This window comes from Bidens hawaiensis, unplaced genomic scaffold (assembly GCF_021521415.1).
Source record: "Bidens hawaiensis isolate Kalapana, Puna unplaced genomic scaffold, B.hawaiensis_p1.1 tig00419378_1, whole genome shotgun sequence".
In the NCBI taxonomy this organism is placed as follows: Eukaryota; Viridiplantae; Streptophyta; class Magnoliopsida; order Asterales; family Asteraceae; genus Bidens; species Bidens hawaiensis.
In genome coordinates this window covers 95,215-122,461 of record NW_027504842.1, presented here as the reverse complement: position 1 = coordinate 122,461, position 27,247 = coordinate 95,215, and the positions used below count along the sequence as shown (strand labels likewise).

At 39.1% G+C, this 27,247-nt stretch overlaps 1 protein-coding gene across 1 annotated transcript; it reads left to right on the top strand.

Moving 5' to 3' along the window:
• Positions 1-1,112: 1,112 nt before the first annotated feature.
• LOC143608502 (cysteine proteinase COT44-like) lies at positions 1,113-13,885 on the top strand. Its single transcript, XM_077083520.1, has 4 exons — positions 1,113-1,846; positions 2,190-2,425; positions 2,498-2,638; positions 13,494-13,885. Exons 1-4 carry the CDS (start codon positions 1,333-1,335, stop codon positions 13,803-13,805), a joined length of 1,203 nt encoding a protein of 400 aa, XP_076939635.1. The 5' UTR covers positions 1,113-1,332; the 3' UTR covers positions 13,806-13,885.
• The last annotated feature ends 13,362 nt before the right edge of the window (positions 13,886-27,247 follow it).

Here is a 27,247-nt window from a genome sequence, read left to right as displayed (position 1 = left end):
AAATCAGGCAGTCAAGTAACCATTCACGTCTGTCATTTAAATGGAAGACGTCAAGATGTCATCTTCCATTTGAAATGGCGGATGTCTGAAAACATACATTTTGATAATAGGGGTTTCCTACGTTGGAGTTGTGATCTGCCAGTCAAAATGGCGGCTCACATGAATTGATATCCGCCATTTCAAATGGCTGAACACGAATATAATTTTCGAGATCCGTCATTTGAAATGGCGAAACACCTGGTAGTCGTCCACCTCACTAGACAAAATCTGACAAGGCCTACGTTTTAGTTGACATCCGTCATTTCAAATGGCGGATCTCCTAGTTACCATTAACATCTTTTCTCTCTCCTAGAAACCATTTCACCCTTAAAGATTTTTCTATTTTGAAAAATTTTTCGTTGGGGGGGGGGGGATGAATGTTCTTTATGTAATTGGATTCCTTATGCAATGTTGATTCCATTCTAGTAACAAACCATACAAACATATTTTTTCATTCACTCACAATGGCTTATTTCATGTACTCACAATGATTTATGTCATTTACTATGTCTTTCATGCATATCAAACGCTACATAATTATATTTTTTAATTATAAGCATGAACAAAAATATAGAGTTGTGCATCAAACTAAAAACACGAGCTGAAACCGCAAACACTGAAAAGACGAATCGAAACAAAAACCGATGGTTTGTTTACTGTTCGATTTTGGTTTTGACTATAATAAATATTGAAAACTGAACCGGACCGAACCGAACCGATTTATATATTTTCATTTTTTGTTTTTTATTTTAAGTAATTTTTATGAACTTAATAAACATGTTATAACTCATATTTTGGCCGAAATGGAAAATTACAAAATGATTTAGGCCCAAATTTATTAGTTTGTGCTAAATTTTTTTCGGTTCAAAATTTCAAGCTTGAATAACAAAACCAAACCTTAACCAAACCAAAACCCAAAACAAAAACAAACAAAGCGAAAACTAGAAACCAAAACCAAAACCAAATGATTTTTAAAAATTCAAAAACCGAATGTTGTTTTTGGTTTGGTTTTATCTCAAAAATGACCTTAAACCAACCGTGCGACCCTAAGCGGAGATCATCCCTCTTGTCACCCTTTTAAGTTTTAATGCAAACGAAAGGTGTATTGCTTAATGGCTCAAGACAGGAACTAGATATGAACCAAAATATCCTTTAGAAGCTTTTTAATAGCTGTTACATATTTAAGTTGTAATTTGAAGATTACAAAGCTTGTCACTATCTTGCCATATAAGTTTTGATGTTACTTATGTGTTGAACATATTGTTCTATGTTTAAGCTTAAAATTGACCATGGATGAAATCGATGTTGATCTCACATTATAAATTCATCCTCTCCCCGCCTATTTTCAATCCACCATCCTTCAACACAATGAAGCTCCCTTCAATGGTTGTTCTCTTGCCTTTTGTTATGATTTCTGTCGCATCCGCCATCGATGATAGACCCTTCTCCGGTCAGCGCACCGACAACGACTTCAATGATATGTTCTTGTCATGGCTCACTAAATATGGCAAAGTCTACAAGGTAGATGGAGAGAAGGAGAAGAGGTTTCAGATTTTTAAAGATAACCTCAGATACATAGATCAACACAACTCTGGCGGTCATTCGTACAAGCTTGGACTCAACAAATTCGCTGATCTGACTGTTGAAGAGTATCGGTTACTCTACACGAGGGAGAGGATGATTGATTCTAAGCGTAAGCTCAACAATGTTAATCGCTACTCTATTCGATCAGGAGATGCCTTGCCAGATTCCATTGATTGGAGGACCAAAGGCGCGGTTGCTGCCATCAAAGATCAAGGAAGTTGCGGTGAGTTATTTAAAATCCCAGAAGTAATAGAAAATTGGGGAATTGCGACAGACGCAATATTAGAGACCGAATTTATGCCAAATTCAAAACAGTTGCAGTTATAGACTGACCAACATCCGGTCGCAAATTGGTCTCAAATTTTGCGACCCCATGGTTTCAGTCGCAAATCAGTCAAAAACTTCCATGTGGTTAGATTTGCGAGCGGTTGCAAGAAACCCACTTTTTGTAGTGAGAATATAATTTATGAATCCATATAGTTCGTCGTGACAATCTGAGATTGGATTATGAATCAAAATGCAGTTTGCTAATTGCAAAGTTGATTAACGCGTTCATTGAATTACAGGGTGTTGTTGGGCATTCTCGGCCATCGGTTCAGTGGAAGCTCTACACCAGATCGTTACAGGTGATCTGATCACATTATCAGAACAAGAACTGGTAGACTGTGATACACTTTACAACTTTGGATGCAATGGCGGTCAAATGAACCTTGCTTTCGAGTTCATTATAAAGAATGACGGTATTGATTCAGACAAAGACTATCCATACATCGGGATGGATGGAATATGCAACAATACTAGGGTTTGTATCATATTCTCATATGATAACTGATCGGTTCATGATCTTGACTATATATATTATTTTGTTTTCCAGAAAAGTGCAAAAGTTGTTTCGATTTATGGTTATGAATATGTTTCTGAAAATGATGAGTCGGCATTGCAGAAGGCTGTTGCAAACCAGCCCGTTGCTGTTGCTATTGATTCTCATAGCCAGGATTTTCATCTCTACGAATCGGTAACTTCTTAATTTGCACACACGTCAATGTACCATATAGATTTATTATTTATCCATCAGTGAAGGTATTTGAGAAACAGGGCGTAGATAAAAGCTTCACCAAAAGATCAGCTACGGATATTACAAAATAATCCAGATAAATCAAAGTTTACAATAGTTTCTAGAATCTTCAAGTATGAGATTATTTGGTTCAACTTAAAATGTGTAACAATAATACTAATAAACAAAGTATGGTTATACTATGACAGACCATCTATCTACCACATGCATGCACAACTGCACACAAAATTAGTTACATAGATACACGCACCCAACATACATGCATACCTACATTTGTTACCTACAACGTAAATCTTATCTGAAATATAATCCACAAGGTCTGTCAGCTATCATCGACATATGACCGACGATATCCGATGACTACCAACTAATAATTAAAATGTACTTCATCTATCTTCTCAAGGCCCTTATTGGACATCCTTCAAGTGATTTCTGACGTTATCGGAGGATATTTACAGAACATCAATTTTTCTTGTTATCAGTAATCAATCTATCACTAGAAACGGTGATCGAATTATCATAATTACCAAAAGTTATTTAAAAAAAAATATTGCTAGATTTGATTTATTTGTCGGTGATATTGTTGGGTTTCAAAGGTGGTTAAAGAACGGTTTAACGGTTTAAACCCGATTTTAATGTTCGTTTCATATTTATTAATCATATTAACAAATAAAAGAGCGCAGCGGAATAACGAGTAACCACCATAACGAAACCAAAACAAGGATCCGGTTACAACAATTAGAGTACGAGAAACAACCATAAACGTCATTAACCGTATTTAAGTTTACCTAGGTTATGAATAATCGGTTGACACACTGAGGAGTAAAGAACGATGCTAGGTGACACAACAAGATGAACCGAGAATTCAGGCGGCGTCACGGCGGCAGACGGCAGCAACAACAGCGGCGGCGGCGCAGTGGTTGCGACAGCGGCTAGGCGGGTGACCAGCGGCGGTGGCGGTCCTGCGGCGGAGGTGACGGCCGGCGGTGGTGGCGGCTAGGATTTAGTTGAGGAGCTTCTGTGTTAAGGATAATATTATGATATAATATCCCTTCTATTTATAGGCAACAATTATGTTTAGTTGTTAATAAACCCAATGGGCCTTGAGCCCAATCACCACACTTAAAGCCTTGTCCACCATTTAATCTTGTTTGTTTGTGTCTAACCTAGTTAACTAATTTAAGTGAGCTTGATGTTCGTTATCCACGGTGTAACTCTCATGGGTCATAACCGGGTTGGCCCGCGTTGAATTGACCCAAACCGGTCCATATTTCCAACCGTCTCCCACTTGGACGGTTTTGGATCAAGTAGCACAATGCTGACAGCTAGAGGTGCTCTAGCTACACATAGTCGTCCCCAACTGATTATGACATTTTTAAATTCACTAACCCAAATTTCTTGGAATACATTATTGCAAGATAATGAACTTATAGTAATCGTTGTCATCTATCATTTCCGTATGAGAAATCAATTGAACAATGAGACATGGATCAAATCAATCTCATATAGTGTTCAATGATTGTAGTTTTCGATATTGAGTCAAAGTGGTCCAATCAAACACACAGTAAGTTTGGGTGAGGCCTCACACTTTACCAGTTTGAATCAACGAGGACGCCAAGATGTCTAACTGTTACATTTCATGTAGGAGTACAGAATCCCATCTTGATTACATACAACTCCCATTGAACTCCAGAATATTCCCAATCAATGCCTTTATGACTGGCAGTTATACGACAGAGGTTAACATGATCAAAGAATATTCTTCGGTAAACGAAAGTTCCAATATGTATCTCACGTCTAAGGATACTAAATGAGTATACCATTATCAAAACATCTTATGATCAAGATCCATGAAGATGATTTGATGCGAGTTACACCCAACGTCATTCATAATGAGGTATGTGAGTGTGGAAGTCAACTCCTTGAGTCCAAAGTCAAAATAGTCTTAATTCAGAATCGTTCCCACGAATTTGACCGACTACGGATAATTTAGAATATAATATTCATGGATTAAACGTATTAAAAGAACACAGTTGTATCATTCAACGTTTGCATTTAACCATTAAATCCAAAATGAACTAAAAAGTACTACTGCTTAAATGTTCATACATCCAAATACTAAATCAAAATAAATCACTAGCAAATCTAAGCTCGATAGCATCTCTATGCTGATCATGCTTGTCCTAAGTCATTAGCTTAGTGAACGGGTCTACTAGGTTTTGATATGTGTCTACTTTGATTATTATGATGTCATATAGTTCTAATATTTCTCGAATAAGGTGGAACTTCCTTAGGATGTGCTCGGCTTTGTGATGAGACCTGAGCTCTTTGGCCTGAGCAATAGCACCTGTGTTATCACAGAACACCTCGATTGGTCTGTTGATACTCGGGACCACATCAAGGGCAGTGATGACCTTCTTCATCCAAGCAGCCTCCTTAGCAGCATCTGATGCAGTTATATATTCGGATTCGGTGGTTGAATCCGCCACTACACTCCGCTTGGAGCTCTTCCAATAAATAGCTGTAGGTCCCCCCGGGGGCGTCGCCGATCGATACGAGATCCGCACGAGGTCTAGGAGTGCGGAATCCTCCTAGACTCGTTAATGGTGTACAAGACGAAGAACACAAACACGTACACGAACAAATACAAGAACGGGATAAACAAATCTGCAGATTCTTTATAATAACCAAAACACGTTACATACCGTAACATAAACAGAAACACGTCCGACCCGAGGTGAGCTCTACCTCGGGTCGTCTCTCACGACACTTCCTCTCTTTTACTCTCTAGACAAATGAACTATAACACAATACTCTTATTTTCTGGATACAAAACCTAAACAAGACACACATATATATAGACAAAACATCTTCTCGGGCTTGTGCTTGGGCCAGTAGGCGAAGTTGTTCATAACTTCGCCTATCGCGAAGTTGTGATAACTTCGCCTAAGGTGAAGTTGTCCTAACTTCGCCGTTGGCGAAGTTGTTCTAACTTCGCCTAAGGCGAAGTTGTTCTAACTTCACCTATGGCGTCTCCGCTGGTCTGAATTGCATAGCGACGGTCACAAAATGCACCAACAGTCTCCCCTTTGACCGTTGCTCTCAATTCTAACAAACACAAAAGATCATCTGTTACAAAACATGCACCATCAGACTCCCTCTTTACTGATGATCTTCTGTTTGCTCATCAACCAGCCGTGTCTGAAACTGTCCTGTAGCTTCACAAATCTACCAATCACCCAGCGTCTTCCATATCAGATCTCCCCTTCAGTGTAAGCTTCTCCGACTATAATGATTGAGGTCTTTGAAATGCATGCATCCTCGTGCCAATAGATCATCTCAACCAATCACGTGAGTCCATCTGACTTCACCAACACTTGAAGTTGGGCGTCCTCCACAACTTCACCAACTCGTCGGCATACGATAAGGTTTAATCTTCAACTACTCAACATCAAGTGATCAATTTCATCACAAAACCACCTTGACAGAATCTAACACATGACCATTAATTAATCCGAAGCATCTTCAATCACCAGGGATAACGATCAAGAACATAAACACTTTAGTTCCCGATTAAATCCAACTTGTTCCAGAATTTTCACTCTAATAAATAAGCATCACGTTTCAGGATCAAATTCTCGAACGCCTTGAAAATAACATAAATAATATGCTCTGACCGCAATCCAGTAATGACAAAAACCTTCAGTTCAATTTGACTTTCTTCAGTTGGTCAACCTCGAACAACAACAATTTCATTGCCCACAAACACCCAAATATGTGTCAATATCCAGTTTCAATCAATATCCCATTCACAAACTCAACTCCATATCCAGAGTTGACACGTATTTGTTCACACGTAAGACCCAGAGATAACAAGTTTCACTCGTTGACGGAACAACATCTCCGGTCTCACAATAATCGTGCACACCTGGCCATACAGACGAAAACACCAAAATACTTTTTTTTTTTTTTTTAAACTCGTTAACTTCGCCTAAAGTTAACATCGCTCCTCCTTAACTTCGCCTGTCCATAACTTCGCCTGGCTGATAAGCGAACTTGTGAGGTAGGCGAAGTTGTGGATAACTTCGCTTAACCTTATATCTTCGCCTAAACCCTACGAACAGTGACGGCAACTTCGCCTGATGAACAATAACTTCGCATGCGGCGCTGTTCGGCCAGAAACGCACAGAAACGTGCCAGGAACACCAAAACGCAGATCTCGAACCATAGCATAAGAGGCTATGGCTCTGATACCACATGTAGGTCCCCCCGGGGGCGTCGCCGATCGATACGAGATCCGCACGAGGTCTAGGAGTGCGGAATCCTCCTAGACTCGTTAATGGTGTACAAGACGAAGAACACAAACACGTACACGAACAAATACACGAACAAATACAAGAACGGGATAAACAAATCTGCAGATTTTTTATAATAACCAAAACACGTTACATACCGTAACATAAACAGAAACACGTCCGACCCGAGGTTAGCTCTACCTCGGGTCGTCTCTCACGACACTTCCTCTCTTTTACTCTCTAGACAAATGAACTATAACACAATACTCTTATTTTCTGGATACAAAACCTAAACAAGACACACATATATATAGACAAAACATCTTCTCGGGCTTGGGCTTGGGCCAGTAGGCGAAGTTGTTCATAACTTCGCCTATGGCGAAGTTGTGATAACTTCGCCTAAGGTGAAGTTGTCCTAACTTCGCCGTTGGCGAAGTTGTTCGAACTTCGCCGTTGGCGAAGTTGTTCCAACTTCGCCTAAGGCGAAGTTGTTCTAACCTCACCTATGGCGTCTCCGCTGGTCTGAATTGCATAGCGACGGTCACAAAATGCACCAACAATAGCTCCTCCATTGAGAGTGAAAACGAATCCTGACTATGAGGGAGAATCATTTCGGTTAGTCTGGAAGCTAGCATCAATGGAACACCTTACAGTGAGCTCCTCTTCCACTCCTCCAAACACCAAGAACATATCCTTGGTCCTATTCAAGTACCTCATAATGTTCTTCACTGCGGTCCAATGGGCAATGCCAGGACTCTGCTAAAAACGAATGGTCATGCTCAAGGCATACGAGACGTCATGTCTAGTACATAAAATAGCGTACATGATAGAATCTACCACAATAGCATATGGACTTGCTTGCATATGCTTAGCTTCAATATCCATTGCCAGAGATTGCGATTTGTTCAACCACGGTTCCTTTATTCATTGGAACAGCTTCTTTCTTAGATTTTTCTATTGAGAAGTGTGCCATACTTTGTCTATGTAAGTACTTCGATTTAGCCCTAGAAGCCGCTTAGATCTATCTCGATAGATATTTATTCCAAAAATATACGCGGCTTCTCTAAGATCTTTCATTGCAAAACAAGATTCCAACCAGTGCTTAACTTCCTTAAGCATAGGAATGTTGTTTCCAATGATCAGTATATCATCCACATACAAGATGAGGAATGATATAGTGCTCCCACTAGCATTTCTGTAAACACAAGGCTCATCTTCATTTTTGATAAAACCAAACTCTTTGATTTTCTCATCAAATGAAGATTCCAACTGCGAGATGCTTGCTCAAGTCCATAAATGTACTTGTTCAATTTGCACACCCTATTAGGATATTTAGGATCGATAAAACCTTCAGGCTGAACCATATAGACATCTTCAGAAGATGCCCATTTAGAAAAGCGGTTTTGACATCATTTGCTATATCTCATAGTCATAGTACGCGGATATAGCAAGCAATATCCTTATTGACTTAGTCATAGCAACGGGCGAAAAGGTCTCATCATAGTTAACACCTTGAGTTTGAGTAAAACCTTTCGCTACTAGCCATGCTTTATAGGTTTGTACATTTCCATGCATGTCGGTATTTATTTTGAAAATCCACTTGCTTCCTACTGCCCGACCATCGGGGTTAGCTCAACCAAGTTCCAAACTTGGTTATCATGCTTAGACTGCATCTCGGCGTTCATGGCATCTTGCCATTTCTCATGTTCCAGATTCAAGATAGCAGATTTGTAGTTAGTAGGTTCGTCGTTAGACTTGGCTACTAATAAGACCTCGGGACCATCTAAACGCCATAAGTATTTAGAATTTGGTACGGGAATCCTACTACTTCTGCGAACGCTCGTGTGCATGCCTGATGTATTACCAACAACAACTTGTTGATCAGACGCTCCAACTTCCTTAGCAGTTGTTTGTGGTTCTTGAATTTCTTTAAGATCGACAATGTTATCTCCAGTTCCTCGATCGAGAAATTCTTTCTCGAGGAAGTGGCCTTTCCTTTTGATAGAAATCGAGTTTGTATTGCGATGAAAGAAATAACAACCACTTTGATTATAGTATCCGACGAAAACAACTTTTACGCCGCTGGGATCGAGTTTGTCATCAGATTCACTTGTGACATATGCATCGCATCCCCATACTCGAAGGAAAGACAAATTGGGCTTTCGCCCATGCCATATCTCATATGGGGTTTTGTTCACCTTCTTAGTTGGAGCCAGGTTAGCAATGCGGGTGGCGGCCATAAGGGCGAAACTCCAAAAGGAGTGAGGCAAGTTAATTCTACACATCATCGATCGAACCATGTTTAGCAAAGTTTGATTTCTTCTATCACTCACGCCATTATGTTGGGGTGTGCCGGGTGGAGTGAGCTGTGAAACAATTCCACGCTCTTGAAACAATTCCACGCTCTTTTAGATGACTGATGAACTCTGAGCTGAGATACTCTCCACCTCGATCTGATCGAAGTATCTTAATGGTATTCCCAAGTTGGTTTTCCACTTCGTTTTGAAATTCTTTGAACTTTTCAAAAGTTTCATCCTTGTGTTTCATGAGATACACATAAGGGTATCGACTATAATCGTCAATAAAAGAAACGAAGTATCTTTCATGGTTTCTAGACATGGTTCTGAAAGGTCCACACACATCAGTATCTATGAGTCCTAACAGATCTTTTGCTCGTTCACTTTTATGAGAGAGCTCGGTTCTGTGGATTCAAGAATCCCTTCGGATTGGAGTATTTTAACTCGTGCCTTGCTTATGTGACCAAGTCGGCAATGCCATAGAAATGTATCATTGATGCTAGATCTGATACGTTTTGAAAGATTATATACGTTATTATTAGTTTGAACATCAATCTCATAAATAACATTTCGAGGTTTAGCCTCAAAATAAAAGATATCATTTAAGTAAGCAGAAATAGCCATGCCATTAAAACTATACTTAAAACCTTGTTCAAACAGTAAGGAAACTGAAACGATGTTTCTGGTCAAACCAAGAGCATACAAACAATTATTCAAAGGGAAAACTAGGCCAGATGGAAACCACATCCGGTATCAAATACCCATGTGTTGCTAGAGACAGTGAAAAGTTCAATAACGTATATAGAAATACTTCTAGAGGATCCTTCACCATTAGCCCTCATCTTTGTGATCTCAACAAGATACTCGGGACAGTTATGCTTCCAGTGTCCCATTTGGTTGCATCGGTAGCACTGACGCTCCTCAGGGGGCGACAGTGGTATCTTTGGAACCTATTTGTTAGCATTGGTGGCACGAGGGGCAGCAATGGTAACCTTCTTCTTGAATTTTCCTTTAAAACCCACACTCTTGGGTTTAGACTGCTTTACACCAGCAGATCGGACATCAGAACTTGATTGGTGTTAGAGGGAATGTTCATCTCAGCCGTCTTGAGCATGTTGTGAAGCTCCGGTACTGTCTTCACCCAGGCATTCATGTTGAAATTTATTACGAACTGGTCGTAATAGCTAGGGAGAGAGTTCAAGATGAAGTCCGCTACCATCTCATCTGGCATGGGATAATCAAGTTTCTTGAGTTGATCGATGTGCCCTTTCATCTTAACAACATACGCACTGACGGAAGATCTATCTATCATTCTGCATCTAATGAGCCGTTTCATGGTGTCAAAACGTTCTTGACGAGCTTGTTTCTGAAACATGCCCTTGAGTTGCTCATGCATCTCTTAGGCACCAAAGTCTTCCAAGCCTTTAGCAAGCTCAGATGTCATGGTGGCTAGCATAATGCAGGAGACTTCAGCTGAGTCATCCTTATGCTTCTCAAGAACTTTTCGACCAACGACTGTATTGTTTTCGGGCTCGGTTGGAACATGTCCATCGAGAACATACAGTCCCTTTGCCATGGAGAGAACAAGTCTCAAGTTGCGGTGCCATTCGAAGAAGTTTGTTCCATTTAGTTTATCCTTCTCAAGGATAGACTTAAGGGCGTAGGACGAGTTTTCGTTAGTTGACATCTGATTATTAAATCAAAAGTAAAGTTTATTAGTATTTTCGACGTTGTAATCCTATTATTAATGACCCAATTAACATTAATAAAATAGGAACTTGAGAATCTGGCTTCCAGTTATTAATGACAGTTGTAGAACACAACATTAATAAATGGTTACGCAAACTGACAACGATTGCCAAATGTGAGTAGAGCATAACTCCCGGTTATGAGGCCTATAGAGACAACGATTGTCTATATAGATACGTTTAGCCTCATCTATGCCCACTTTAAGTCTTCAGAAAACTGTAGCATGTAACAGAATAGTAAAGTAATAGTCTACCTAGACAGTCACATGTGAAAGGGCCGGGTGTGTCAACGAAACACTTTCACCATGATGGGATATGCTAGAAATCAAGTGCGGTGCTATAGCTCCAAACACTTGAAATTTCGCAGTATGCCTCAAGTGTGACTTATAGTGGGAAGGCATAGACTATTGATTTCAAATTGGGATTAATTTTAGAATTACCAAATAGAGTAAAAGTCAAATTTTACTGTATATTATCGGGACAACTTAATGAACCCTTTCATCTCTTAGGACACTTAGTTTTAAATAACCTATTGAAACTAAGTTTGTCGCGATATAACTAACCAAATTTAAGTTAATAGAAAATCTATTAAGTTATTAGCTTTTGGAAATTAAATAGCCTTTAATTTGCAAAAACATAATTGGTTAAAATATTTATTTTAAAGTTATTTAGTATTAGGTTGGTGATATTATATAACCTATTATAAACAATCAAGCAACCACAATAGCAAATAAAAATGGGTAAATCCCGAATGGCCAATATAGGTGATCGGTCTTGCTAGAGCCAATTAGCAAGACCGATCGGGTCAAGGGGTCACAACACAAAACAACCAAAAGGATGGACTCTTGGTGCATCCCGTCATCTTGTCCAAACTCCCACTAACTCCAACTATCCCGTGAGCTTGTCCTCGGTTATCTTCGGGTCATCTTTATTACAAAATGTAAAATTCTAACATATTTCATATTACAATTTTGAACCATCCATATGGCCAAAAGAAAACCATAAAATAAAATATAACCGAATACAACTTTGAACCATATTGGCCAAAAACCAAACTCAAACAACCAAACACACAAAGGTCGGTGCCGGATTTACATATTCATAATAAAATGCCGGGTAATAGTTCGGTCATATAAATTAAATAAAACTTTGACAAAATCATGATTACCCAAAATATTATCTAGATCAAAAACTTAACCAATTAAAGTTTAGGATGTAGATACGGTAAAAGGACCGGAATCGACTCGTACGTTGCACCGCGACTCTGATACCATTGTTGGGTTTCAAAGGTGGTCAAAGAACGGTTTAAACCCGATTTTAATGTTCGTTTCATATTTATTAATCATATTAACAAATAAACAAGCGCAGCGTAATAACGTGTAACCACCATAACGAAACCAAAACAAGGATCCGGTTACAAAACGAGTACGAGATCTAAACAACCAAACAACCATAAACGTAAATAGCCGTATTTAAGTTTACCTCGGTTACGAATAACCAGTTGAGACACCGAGGAGTAAAGAACGATGCTAGGTGACACAACAAGATGAACCGAGAATTCCGGCGGCGGACGGCGGCAATAGCAGCGGCGCCGGTGTAGTGGTTGCGACAGCAGCAACAGCGGCGGCGGCTAGGTGGTGACCGGCGACGGCGGTGGTGGCCGGCAACAGCGGCGGAGGTAACGGTCGTCGGTGGTGGTGGCTATGGTTTAGGTGAGGAGGTTGTGTGTTAAGGATAATATTATGAGATAATACCCCTTGTATTTATAGGAAACAATTAGGTTCTAGTTGTTAATAAACCCAATGGGCCTTGAGCCCGATCACCAAACTTAAAGCCTTGTCCACAATTTAATCTTGTTTAATTGTGTCTGGTCCGGTTAACTAATTTAAATGGGCTTGATGTTCGTTATCCCCGGTGTAACTCTCACGGGTCATAATCGAGTCGGCACGCGTTGACTTGACCCGTAGCAGTCCATATTTCCAACAGATATGCCCATTTTCAATGCAATTAAGCTGCTTCTCTAGCAGTGATTCTTGGTTTATAATCTACTGAAAGAACTATGCAAATTATATCAAGAACTAAAACCAACTTAAATTTGAACCTCATTTTTGCATGAACCTATTTTAACTTGTCCTAATTAATTCATACTTTTCAAAATGACTTGCTAGACCCGTTGGCCAACCCTGTCTGATAATTTTGCAAGGGTTAATAAAGCAAAAGATAAGATCCAGAAAATAAAGAATTCGCACATATTTGAGTTGGTAGTTGTTAATCATTTTGCACCTTCATATAATCTTGCTGACTGAGGGTTGTTATTTGGTGGACTGGGTATTGTTTTGGTAGGAAATAGTTTTTCATGTTGAATTATAACAAGAAAAGATTAGACAATCTTAGGATTTTTGTTTTGAAATTGATTATTATGGTTACAAGTCATATGTTTCTTGCATTTGCTCAGGGGATCTTCAACAGTCCATGCGGAACAAATTTGGATCATGGTGTAGTTTTGGTTGGATATGGCAGTGAAGATGGGAACGATTATTGGATTGTTAGAAACTCATGGGGTGTGGGGTGGGGCGAACAAGGCTACATAAGAATGGAACGAAACGTACCAGAAAAAGAAGGTAAATGTGGAATTGCAATGGCGGCATCCTACCCGATCAAGAATGCTTTCCCGATCAACAATGGTTTGAATCCAACTAAAAGGGCTAGCATCTTGGTTCCTTTCTTATTTCTTATACTGATTGAGGTTGCATTGTCATTCGTCTAGCTTTTCCTTTGATTTATGAGTTAAACCTCATTCCTAAGAAAAAAATTGTTTCCTCCCATGAATAATTAGGATATATTATTTGTATTTGACTTAACGTGTACTTAAAATCCACTTGAAGTTCCACAATAAATCTCTCTCTCCCCTCAAACTATTGCATGATAAAAAAATGTAATGCATATTCATCTCTAATGTTGTATTAACGTCATATGCAAATAAATGCGGATGTCCCTAATTGTATAAAGTCACTATTTTAGAGGCTTAGCCGAATATTTATGGGCGTTAGGGTTTCACGTAATAAATATTGGGTGTGTGTATTATATAACTTGTTAGATATATGTATATGAAGTATGTATTACTTGTTAGATAAACATTTTGCTCTCCAAATCCATAACTCTAACTCTCTCCTTCAATGTTCCAACAATGGACACTCGTGTGTACCTTCCTAATATTAAGGTTCTAAATTAGAAGGATTCATTCAGACTATGGAATGAGCCTTGTCTTGACTGGTATGTCGTACGTCATCTATTACAACGAGAGGCTGATGGAAATAGCAAAAGTATCATTCCACGTGATATTGACTTCATAAAATTGACAATTATAATCCTGATTCATTAAATATATAACTGAGGGGTGGCTAGGTGGATCTCAAGGAGAGGATAAGGAGGAGATCAAATCAAATTTAAATATATTATTATTTAGGTTTTATTTATTTGAAATTTTATGTTTATCTTTTACTAGTTTCATAGTTCTTGTCAACTTGTGTTTGTTAGGCCTATAAATACCTTTGAGTTTTTCATTATTAATAATAAGAGTTAGAAAGAATTGAAGTCAACAATTACCATCGCATGTTGCTTTCTGTTGTTTCCCACAATCATTAAAAGTCATCATTACACATATATATATATATATATATATATATATATATATATAATATTCTACAACACATATATGTTTCGTGTAGAACAAACCCCAACCCAACGTTGATTGACGTTTTTTCGTATTCAAGTTTTCCAAGTCACGACTTCTATTAAAAGTTATAAATTTTTAATTGGTTCTTCAACAATTGGTATCAAGAGCGTAGGCGATTTATGATCTTTGGGAAGAACAAGAACGCTGTGGGGCGAATAACCACATCCAGCCGACGGGAAACAAATTAGCCGTAAGGAGTACGTCTCACGTTTTCCCGATCAATCAACGAATAAGATGGTGGCTATGGGATACGCGGTACCGGGTGCGAAGCAAGTTGTGTAAGCAAGGGAACCAAGTTTAACTTCGTTGAAGTGTCCGAAGCAAATAAAAACAAACTGCAACACGTGTGTTGTAATTATGGAATCAATCCTTAACGTTCAAGGATTATGGAAGGTGTTGTCCGGAGAAGCCCTTTACGAGAGAAAGAAAAAGATGGCTAGGGCTATTATTTTTCAAGCCTTACCGGAAAACGTGTTGATGCAAGTTGCAAGAACCCGTGACGCTCAAGAGATTTGGGAGTCACTACGGGTTAGATTTCTCGGTGCTGATCGTGTGCAACAAGCTCGCTTACGATCCTTAAAGAGAGATTTTAATCAATTGAAGATGGGTAAAAAAGATTCCGTTGAAGACTTTTCCGAGAAGGTAATGTAATACGCCTCGCAGTTTGATAGTTTGGGTAGTCCGATGGAAGAACATGAACTCGTAAAAGGCGTTTGAAGACAGAATAAAAGTGGGCTGGATAGCGTTCCAGACCGTTTTATTGCGATAGTAGCAACTATCGAACAGTGGGCTGATCTTAACACTATGGTTTTTGAAGATTGTATAGAAAGGTTAAAGGCGTTTGAAGACAGAATAAAAAGCCAAGAAGCATTGGCCAATATGGGAAACTTAATGTATGCCAAAACAATAATCAAGGAAGAAAGGACACCATTCCTGACAAGAAAAATTATGCTCGGGGTTGTGGCTCCTCGGGTTATGATCAACGGGGCCCGTGGAAGAGGTCGTGGTCGAGGTTCGAGTAGAGGAAGAGGTCGGTTTAATCGAAACAATGATAACCGAAGAGACGGTAACCAACCGAACACGAACAATCATGTGTTATAAAACACGCTTACTTTCCATACCTTTTTATCATGTTTAAGTGCTTAAATAGTTTAATTAATAAGATTTATAGCTTGTTTTTGTTTGATTTTACAAAGATTTATGATTACTTGTAGGTTATGATGTTTTAAGGAAGAAATGAGTAAAGTTTGGAGACTCTAGGGATCATTTTGAGCAACTTTGAAGACTACAAGTCAAGGCCCGATCTAAGCCCACAAGATTAAAGCCTTACATGATAATATATTAAGTTAATAAACAAGAAAAAAACCATAGAACAGCCATATATCCCGAAATCGTCGTCGCCTATATGCATGTTTGCCATAGATCCAATGTAAACGGAGTGACGTGCAGCTGATATTTAATCGGCAGTTTATTAATTAGGAAGAAAACCCTACTTCTATATGATATACATCAAATACATATATTTGATTGAATTTTGTTTATTGCTTAACTTAAAGCTATGGTAATTTTCGCATCTGATATGGTGTTTGGAAAAGATTTTATTAAAGAACTAGATTTGTACATGCGTGATACCGGAACATTTGAATCCAACCCATTAGCCATTTTGGTGGGAGATATTGAAGAATTATTTGAATTTTGAAAACCTTTAGTTTTGGGTTACTTTGGGTATTTAGCCTTTGATATTATTTACTATTTAGCTACTCTATCTTTTCCAAAACATTTATAAGAGAGGATGGGGCAACAATATAGGTAGGTTACATTGCTTTTAAACCATATGGTAATACCATCACCATCTCCATCTCATGTGGGTAGGGTACATGACTTCTTCCAAGACAAAGGTTTGACACATAAAACTGATTCATTTTTTGCATTTATTGTACTTGAAGAACTAAAAAACAAACAAAAAGTTCCAAATTACTTATGGGTAGGTATTACCAGTGATTTTGTAGTTTATGGTTATTTGAGAGTAGGGCTGGTATATCGTGTATACCGTACACAATAAGACACGAACACGAATTGTATATACCTATACACGACACGAAAACTTATCGTGTACCTGTAACCCAAAGAAGAACACGAACCTGTACTACCTAGTATAAACGATAATACACGATAGTACACGATAATAGCTGTTTAGAAACACATATTTGACAACCTTTTAGCGAAAAAAAGTAGACGAAAGTTTATAAAAGTTTTAAAATAAAACATATATCCAAGCTCCTTAACAAATTTAAGACAAAAACATATAGAATTATAATAAAAACATCTATTGAAAACAATATTGAGTTCCAAACTTCCATTTTCCAGTTGGTCTGCTTCTCAAATCTTCAATTCCAAACAAGCAAACAATCAAACCTACAAACAAAATAAGTATAGTCAATTAGTCATATTAATCATGGACAATTGGACATTTTCATATAGTTTTATCAAGTAACATTACAAGAAAGCTTTAGAGTGAGGTACCTTAGGATTGTTCATTGTTTTTAGTGAACAACACTACTTAAAGCATTTGGAGTTGGTACCTTATGATTGTTCACCGAGTTTGAAGCATTTGATTCATAACTAATGTCAAGCGACATTATATCTTCAGTAAGCTCTTTCACACTAACTTTGTTAGAATCTACAAAGTACAAACAAACATATACATTATAAAATTAATATGATACCATGTATTAAACTTATAAAATTCAAGCGAAGATGGACATTACAAAAATCTCCATGTAACCAATCTTTTGTGCATATTAGAGCCTCAAAATTAGCTTTACTAAGTGATCTTCGATGTTCCTTAATCACTCTTCCACTTGCAATAAATGTTGACTCTGATGCCACAATAGATACCGGAATAGTCAAAAGAAGTCTCTTTCCATCCTCGCTAGTATAGGATATCTAAACTCATTGGCTTTCCGAAAATCCAATACATCAGGTGGTAAGTTCCTATCAACTCTTACTCCTTTAAGTACAATTGCAGTTCTGACTTTTGGATAGCTGTAAAATCTTTACTTTGAAATTTATCAAAATCATAAAATATATTAATAAAAAAATTAGTTAGTTAATAATTAAAAGACAATATACATAAAACAAATAAATGAACAAACATAAAAATTAGCTTAAGTCTTGAACTCGCTCCATATGTTGAAACACCACTTGTGTCCTTAAGACCTTTGCTACCATCTGAAGTAGGTGTTGACTCATCCCTTGTATCCCCACCCTCATTTAACATGGCAATGGCATATTCATGAAAAGTAGAATGCAATAACCGATCAACATTTGTATTTTCATTACTTCCCTCTCCATAAACTTTTGAATAACTGCAATCGATAAAATGCAACTTGAATCTAGGATCCAACATCACAGCCACGGCTAATGTAAGACTAAAATTAGACCAATATTTCTGAAACTTCCCCATCATCAAGTTTTCCATATATTTTATATACCCATATTCAGAATTCAGCGCGTCATACAGAGTCAAATAAGCCAAAAAAACATGTGGATAGTACAAGTTTGCAGCGGATATTTGGTACCCGAAAAAACATTTGTCACATCGTAAAATACTTCAAGAATCGAACATATATTTTAATTCCTATCCCACTCTGATGCAATTGGACATTCCTTAAAATTAGAACCACACAATTCTAAATGGCTAAATGCACGCTGATAATAAAGAAGACCATCAAGCATAAATATGTGGAATTCCACCTAGTAATAACATCTTGCCTTAACCCCTTTTGTTTTTTAATTGAACACAACTCAACACATTCCAAAACTTTCTTTCCTTTGTTGTGAACATTTCACATACTTGATACTCTCTCTTACTTTGTGAACACAATCTTCAATTTCATTTAACCCATCTTGAACAATCAAGTTCAAAATATAGGCACAACATCTCAAGTGAAAAAAAAGCACCCTTAAAAACAAGTGGTGATTTTGTATTCAATTGTTCTCTTAGAAGCCTAATGAAACATCATTAGAAGATGCATTATCCTACGTCACAATAAATATTTTTTTATACTCCACTCTACTATAATAGAAAACACCTTTTCATATATGGCAACACCAGTATGAGGTGGTGGCATTAAAGAAAGTGATAAAACTCTCTTTTGCAAAACCCATTGTTTATCAATATAATTAACTGTAATTACTAAATGCCCATCAGTAGTAATTGAAGTCCATAAATCTCCAATTAAGCATAACCTCCATGTTGATTCCATAAGAATAACTTTTATCTTTTCTTTTTCTCTCTTAAACTTTTGCACAAAATCAGATTTTACTGTATTTCTAGAGGGAATATTACCATCGGGTTGCAAATAATTAAACAAATCTCTAAAAGCCTTATACTCACCAAATGAAAAGGTTAATTCGTGGATCACTATAACATCTATAATCATCTCACGAATCGTATTGTTAAGAAAAGAAAACGACTTTAACTTCATGTCACTTTTTAGAAGCATTTGACCAACATATTTATAAGTAGAACCAAAGCAGCTTTTTATGTATTTCGTATGACTACCCGTACCTTGGCCACTATCATATATAATGATATGATGGCATTTTTGCACTCGCTTGGAATCCTTTTTCCTACTTTTTGTTAGTGTGTTTAATGAAGTAATGTCACACAGGAGATCTCTCTTTTCTTTTCTTTTCTTTTTGTTTTCTCTTTGACCCTAATTTGCTATCGTTTGTATCTTCTTCCTCCACTAAGTGAACCTCATCATCCACATACATATATGTGACAATCGTCAATTTCAGGTTAACTCCGTTAACTCAACTCCGTCAATTCAAACTTAAGATCACTAAATCTATAACGCACACTTCATTACATTTAAACTAGGGTTTAAATGACGCTTAACACTTACTACATGTGTAGTCTTTCGGGATTTGCACCGAAACGCAAACGAGTTGACGCAAACGATTGATGAATAAACGAAAAACGTCAAAACAGTAATTATGTGATAATTATGTGTTAGACTTATGTGTTATGTGATAACATGGTTATAAACGTTAACTCAAGATGTAAACAAGTTAGTTAGGTTAGAAAAGTAATACTTAGAAGTGGAGGGGCCAAAGTGTAACATAGTATTCTATAAATAATAATAATAAACAAACCCTAACTATTATTTCTTTCTCTCCCCACATCCCGATCGGAACCCAAACCCCTCTCCCCTTTGGCTGCCGTCCACTCTATACACACATTCAACCATCAAATCAAGTGTTTGATTGAAGAACTAGGTGCTAGGAAGGTATAATTGATCATTCTATACATTCTTGTTGCTTGATTTGGATGTTTGTTGGATTAACCACAAACCCTAAGCTGCCGATTTTGTGTATGTATATAGCTAATATGATTGTGGTTGATTGAATGATGATTTGATAACTAGTATTGATCTTGTTGCATGTTGATTGTTGTGTCTTTGATTTGAGTTCAAACACAAACCCTAATCAAGTATGTAATATGTAATTGATTGTGCATGGATGGTGTTTATGGAATTTAGAGGATCATATGAATGCATGATAGTTCATAGGTTGTTAATATGTTGAGTTTGGATGCAAACAGTTTCTGGACAGAATGTGTATATGATGTTTAAGTGACTGTAACGAAGTGTAAACATGAAAAATTGTTGAGATTATTGGTACTACAGTAAACTAGGTTGAGTCTAGTTTCTATAGAGTATAAATTTGTAATTTTTGGACAAGTAAAGGTTAACTTTTATGATTTTACAAAAACATTGTGCAAAGCTGAGCTGTTAGACCTGCTGTTAGGTTGTGTTGTAAATGTTATATCTCATGAACTACGAGACCAATTGGGTTGGTTCCACTTCTGGAAGTTGACTTATTGAGTTAGGAACCAAACCCAAGTGGTCTTGCATTTATTGGATTTTTCGTTTAACGAGAATTGCAAATAACATTCTGATTGCACATGAATTTGACTGTTATGAGTTTGCTGTAACGATTTGATGATTGTGAGAAAACTATGAGGAATAAAAATGTAATAAAATATGTTCTGGAAACCTAAGACATATGTGCTTCTGTGATGATTTTTGGTATATTAATTGAGATGCTATGATCGGTGAAATAGTACAATCTTTCTAGTAGGATTTCTGTCTCGGTGAAACTAGCTGCTGAGTTGTGTAAAAAAGCATGAAACATGATACTTGTTATATAATTGTTATGTTTTGACCAAAATACCCTTGCGGGGAATAATTGCTAATTGATTGCCATGATTTGACCAAATTGCCCTAATGGGGAATAATGGCTAATTAATTGTTATTTGTTGACCAAAATGCCCTTACGGGGAATAATTGCTAGTAACGTACGTTATGAATACATGACACGTATATGATTGCTTACACATGTAATGTGTCACAAAAACACTTGTTTAAGTCACCCACGATTCACAAACGAAACACGAAACATGTTATGTGCATAGGTATTATGTGCCGGGTCTAGAGACTCGATAATATTCCGACACTTAGAAAAATCTCCTTGTTGTTTTAGAACGTTAGAGAGAGTTTTTCGGTGACGCGCATCTTAGTGATTTAATTCGGGAAATTCTTCGCAAACAGTGAGTTTCACTTTCCCCTCTTTAAACTGTTTTCAAACGCTTTTCACTTGGGGGAGATAACATACTCCACAACGCATTTAAGATTTTGTTATAAATTATATATCACTTGTAAAGGCTAAGTGGCAAACGAAACATTTGAAGTTGCTCAGAACGCAGCCGAACCGAGATAGCTCGAGAGCGTTGCGATGTCTTACAAATGCAAGTTGCTCAGAACGCAGCCGAACCTGAGGCAGAGCCTGAAGAGGAACCTGAAGAAGATCCCGAAGAGGAGCCTGAGGAGGATCCCGAGGAAGATTCCGAGGAGGAACCCGAATGAGAACCGGAGGAAGAACCGGCTGAGCCAGAGGCACACTCAGAGGTGTCCCCAGATGATGTGCAGATGTGCAAATTCTTGGATTGGAACTGGCTAACGCGATGAACTGGGAGGAGTTCAAGAACATGATGCGAGAGGAGTACTGTCCGAGAGAAGAGATTTCGAAGTTAGAGTCAGAATTTTGGTCGCTGAAGATGGTGGGCTCAGAAATTGAAGCCTACACTACTCGTTCTCACGAGTTGGCTGTGATGTGTCCGCGGATGGTGGATCCGTCGAGTAAGAGGATTGAAATGTACATTGAAGGGTTAGCACCGCAGATTCAGGGCATGGTGACGTCTTCCAGACCAGCCACGATCCAACAAGCGATCCGTTTAGCTCACAAACTGACGGATCAGGCTGTGACCCAAGGTGCGTTACCACCTAGGGGTTCGACCGTTAAAGCCCGTGACAACCCGAGTCATGACAACAACAGCAACAGCAACCCGAGCAGCGGGAAGAGGAAGTTTGACAACACCAGATCTTCATCCTCGAACCTCCCACCGCAACAGCACTACCGTAAGGCCGAATTCGCTCGGAGATTTAACACTCAGAATCACAACAACAACAACAACAACGGTAGCGGGCAGGTTTCGAGCGGATATGCTGGGAAATATCCAAAGTGCAACAGGTGCAACTATCATCATGTTGGCCAGTGTGACCGTGCCAAGTGTCAGAGATGCGGAAAGATGGGTCACAAAGCGAAAGAATGTAGAGGAGACCTTGCGGCAAAGGGTGCTCCTAAGCCACCTATGACGACGAAGGGATGTTTTGAATGTGGGCAGGAAGGTCATTTCAGAAAAGATTGCCCCAAGCTGAAACAGAATGACAACAATGGGGGTAATGGAAGTGGCAGTAATGGTGGAAGCAATGGCAAGGGAAGAGCGTTTGTAATTGGGTCGGGTCAAGCCCGCAATGATCCACACGTGGTGACTGGTAAGTTCCCTGTAAACGATTGTTTTGCTTCTGTATTGTTTGACACTGGAGCTGATAGGAGTTTTGTGTCGAAAGCCTTTAGTCAACTCTTAGACTTAACTCCAATTCCGTTAGATGCTAAGTTTCCTGTTGAATTAGCTGACGGTAAGACTATAGTAACGACTCATGTACTTGCGGGATGTAAGTTAAAACTGTCAGGTCATGTCTTTGATATCAACCTTATTCCTTTTACGCTTAGTAGTTTCGATGTCGTTGTCGGCATGGACTGGTTATCCGAGAACCGAGCGGAGATTATATGTCACTACAAGATAGTTCACGTTACTACCCCTTCCGGCGAGATCATTTCGGTCCAAGGTGAGAGAAGCGGCATGACCACCAGCGTCATTACCCTTATGAAGGCGCAGAAGTATCTACGAAAGGGTCATCCGGCGATTTTGGCGCTGATTGTTGAGAAACCCGCAGAGGAGAAACGAATTGGAGATATACCTGTTGTGCGAGACTTCCCGGAAGTTTTCCCGGAGGATTTGCCCGGACTCCCTCCTGTACGACAAGTCGAGTTCTAAATCGAGTTGACACCCGGTGCAGCACCCATAGCACGAGCCCCGTATCGGCTCGCACTGGCGGAACTTCAGGAGTTGTCCACTCAGCTGCAAGATTTGTTGGATAAGGGTTTTATCCGACCTAGCTCATCCCCGTGGGGAGCCCCTGTCTTGTTTGTCCGAAAGAAGGACGGGACTTTCCGCATGTGCATCGACTACCGTGAGTTGAACAAGGTGATGGTCAAGAACCGTTATCCTTTACCCCGAATTGATGATTTGTTTGACCAGCTTCAAGGATCGAGTTACTACCCGAAGATCGATCTGCGATCCGGTTACCACCAGCTGAGAGTGCGCGAAGAAGATATCTCAAAGACGGCTTTCAGAACACGGTATGGTCACTACGAGTTTTCGGTTATGCCGTTTGGCCTAACCAACGCACCAGCCGTATTTATGGATCTAATGAATCGAGTATGCAAGGCGTACCTCGACAAGTTTGTGATTGTTTTCATCGATGATATTCTCGTCTACTCCAAGAACGAAGCTGACCATGAAGAGCACTTAAGGGTAATTCTGGAATTGCTGAAGAAGGAACAACTGTATGCTAAACTCTCGAAATTTGAGATTTGGCTTCACGAAGTTCACTTTTTAGGACATGTGATCAACGAGAATGGTATCCATGTCCATCCAGGTAAGGTAGAGGCCATCAGAAACTGGGAAGCACCTAAGACTCCGACTGAGGTGCGACAATTCCTAGGACTGGCCGGCTATTACCGGCGTTTCATCGAGGGATTTTCAAAGATTGATCAACCCCGCACCGCTTTGACTCACAAAGACACTAAGTACAATTGGGGTGACGCGCAAGAATCCGCTTTTCAACTGTTGAAAACCAAACTCTGCAGCGCCCCTATTCTAGCCCTCCCCGAGGGAACGGAAAATTTTGAGGTACACTGTGACGCATCTATACAAGGTCTCGGTTGTGTGCTGATGCAACTCGAGAAGGTTATAGCTTATGCCTCTCGACAACTACGGGTTCACGAGAAGAACTACACGACCCATGATTTGGAACTCGGAGCTGTGGTGTTTGCTCTTAAGATATGGAGGCATTACTTGTACGGTACCAAGTTTACCATTTACACCGACCAAAAGAGTCTCCAACATATCTACGATCAGAAGGAGCTGAACATGCGACAGCGTCGTTGGGTCGAGCTGCTCAAGGATTACGATTGTGCCATCAAGTACCACCCTGGCAAGGCCAATGTAGTGGCCGACGCCCTCAGCAGAAAAGAAACAGATAAACCCAGACGAGTGCGAGCATTGCAACTCACGATTCATGCCAGCTTACCCGATCAGATTCGCGATGCGCAATTTGAAGCTTTGAAAGATGATAATCTCCCATCAGAACTCATGCGGGGCATGAACAAGCAACTTGAAACCAGATCGGACGGGGTCCGATATTTTGAGAACCGGATTTGGGTTCCACGATACGGAGAGTTGAGAACTCTAGTGATTGACGAAGCTCACAAGTCCCGATATTCTATCCACCCTGGCTCAGATAAAATGTACCATGATTTAAAGGCACTTTACTGGTGGCCGAACATGAAAGCCGACATTGCCACCTACGTGAGCAAATGCTTGACTTGTGCCAGAGTCAAGATAGAATACCAGAAATCATCTGGTCTACTGCAACAACCGGAACTCCCAATGTGGAAATGGGAACACATCTCAATGGATTTTATTACGGGTTTACCTAAGACACCGACGGGATGCGATACCATCTGGGTGATCGTTGACCGGCTGACTAAATCGGCACACTTCCTAGCAATTAAAGAAACGGACAAAATGGAAAGACTGACTCGTGTTTACATGAAGGAAGTAGTGTCTAGGCACGGAGTGCCTGTCTCAATCATTTCTGATCGAGATTCTCGTTTCACTTCGCACTTTTGGAAGTCGTTGCAAAGCGCACTAGGCACCCGTCTCGATATGAGCACAGCATACCATCCTCAGACGGATGGGCAAAGTGAGCGAACTATTCAGACCCTGGAGGATATGTTGCGTGCCTGCGTATTGGATTTCGGAAAAAGTTGGGAACCCCTCTTACCCTTGGTAGAGTTTTCATATAATAACAGCTACCACGCAAGTATTAAAGCAGCGCCGTTTGAAGCGCTGTACGGACGGAAGTGTCGATCACCACTCTGTTGGGCGGAGGTGGGTGACAGCCAAATCACTGGTCCAGAACTGGTACTCGAAACTTCGGAAAAGATTGTTCAAATCCGAAATCGCATGGCAGCAGCACGAGATCGCCAAAAGAGTTACGCCGACAAGCGCCGAAAACCCCTCGAATTTCAAGTGAACGATCGAGTGTTACTCAAAGTCTCACCTTGGAAAGGTGTGGTTCGCTTTGGGAAGCGAAACAAACTCAACCCACGATATGTTGGTCCTTACCGGATAACTGAGCGCGTTGGTCCAGTGGCGTACCGACTGGACCTGCCAACAGAACTCAGTGGCGTACACGATGTATTCCACGTATCAAATTTGAAGAAATGCCTGTCCGATGAAACCCAAGTAGTTCCTTTGGAGGAACTGCAAGTTGATGAACAGTTACGTTTCATTGAGGAACCAGACGAGGTTTTGGATTGGGAAACCAAAACGCTCAAACACAGCAAAATTCCAATCGTTAAAGTTCGTTGGAACTCGAGACGTGGACCGGAGTTCACGTGGGAACGCGAGGATCAAATGATGAAAAAGTATCCCCACCTTTTTGAAGGGCTAAACAAACACAGAAAACCGCGAAACCCGGCAAACCGTCAGACATCACCGGAGGTATGAATTAAATTTCGGGACGAAATTTCTTTCTACAAGGGGATGATATGACAAACTGAAAATTTTTCTTACTTTTTCAGACATTCATCACGACTTGACTCAAATTTTCGGGACGAAAATTCTTTAACATGGGAATGATGTGACAATCGTCAATTTCAGGTTAACTCCGTTAACTCAACTCCGTCAATTCAAACTTAAGATCACTAAATCTATAACGCACACTTCATTACATTTAAACTAGGGTTTAAATGACGCTTAACACTTACTACATGTGTAGTCTTTCGGGATTTGCACCGAAACGCAAACGAGTTGACGCAAACGATTGATGAATAAACGAAAAACGTCAAAACAGTAATTATGTGATAATTATGTGTTAGACTTATGTGTTATGTGATAACATGGTTATAAACGTTAACTCAAGATGTAAACAAGTTAGTTAGGTTAGAAAAGTAATACTTAGAAGTGGAGGGGCCAAAGTGTAACATAGTATTCTATAAATAATAATAATAAACAAACCCTAACTATATTTCTTTCTCTCCCCACATCCCGATCGGAACCCAAACCCCTCTCCCCTTTGGCTGCCGTCCACTCTATACACACATTCAACCATCAAATCAAGTGTTTGATTGAAGAACTAGGTGCTAGGAAGGTATAATTGATCATTCTATACATTCTTGTTGCTTGATTTGGATGTTTGTTGGATTAACCACAAACCCTAAGCTGCCGATTTTGTGTATGTATATAGCTAATATGATTGTGGTTGATTGAATGATGATTTGATAACTAGTATTGATCTTGTTGCATGTTGATTGTTGTGTCTTTGATTTGAGTTCAAACACAAACCCTAATCAAGTATGTAATATGTAATTGATTGTGCATGGATGGTGTTTATGGAATTTAGAGGATCATATGAATGCATGATAGTTCATAGGTTGTTAATATGTTGAGTTTGGATGCAAACAGTTTCTGGACAGAATGTGTATATGATGTTTAAGTGACTGTAACGAAGTGTAAACATGAAAAATTGTTGAGATTATTGGTACTACAGTAAACTAGGTTGAGTCTAGTTTCTATAGAGTATAAATTTGTAATTTTTGGACAAGTAAAGGTTAACTTTTATGATTTTACAAAAACATTGTGCAAAGCTGAGCTGTTAGACCTGCTGTTAGGTTGTGTTGTAAATGTTATATCTCATGAACTACGAGACCAA

What these genes read in the sequence shown, in the direction of transcription:
- LOC143608502 (XM_077083520.1), top strand. Translation starts at nt 1,333, where the DNA reads ATGAAATCGATGTTGATCTCACATTATAAATTCATCCTCTCCCCGCCT. An exon ending in CAAAGATCAAGGAAGTTGCG is followed by an intron (nt 1,847 to 2,189) that starts GTGAGTTATTTA and finishes ATTGAATTACAG; the next exon opens with GGTGTTGTTGGGCATTCTCG. An exon ending in GAATATGCAACAATACTAGG is followed by an intron (nt 2,426 to 2,497) that starts GTTTGTATCATA and finishes TTTGTTTTCCAG; the next exon opens with AAAAGTGCAAAAGTTGTTTC.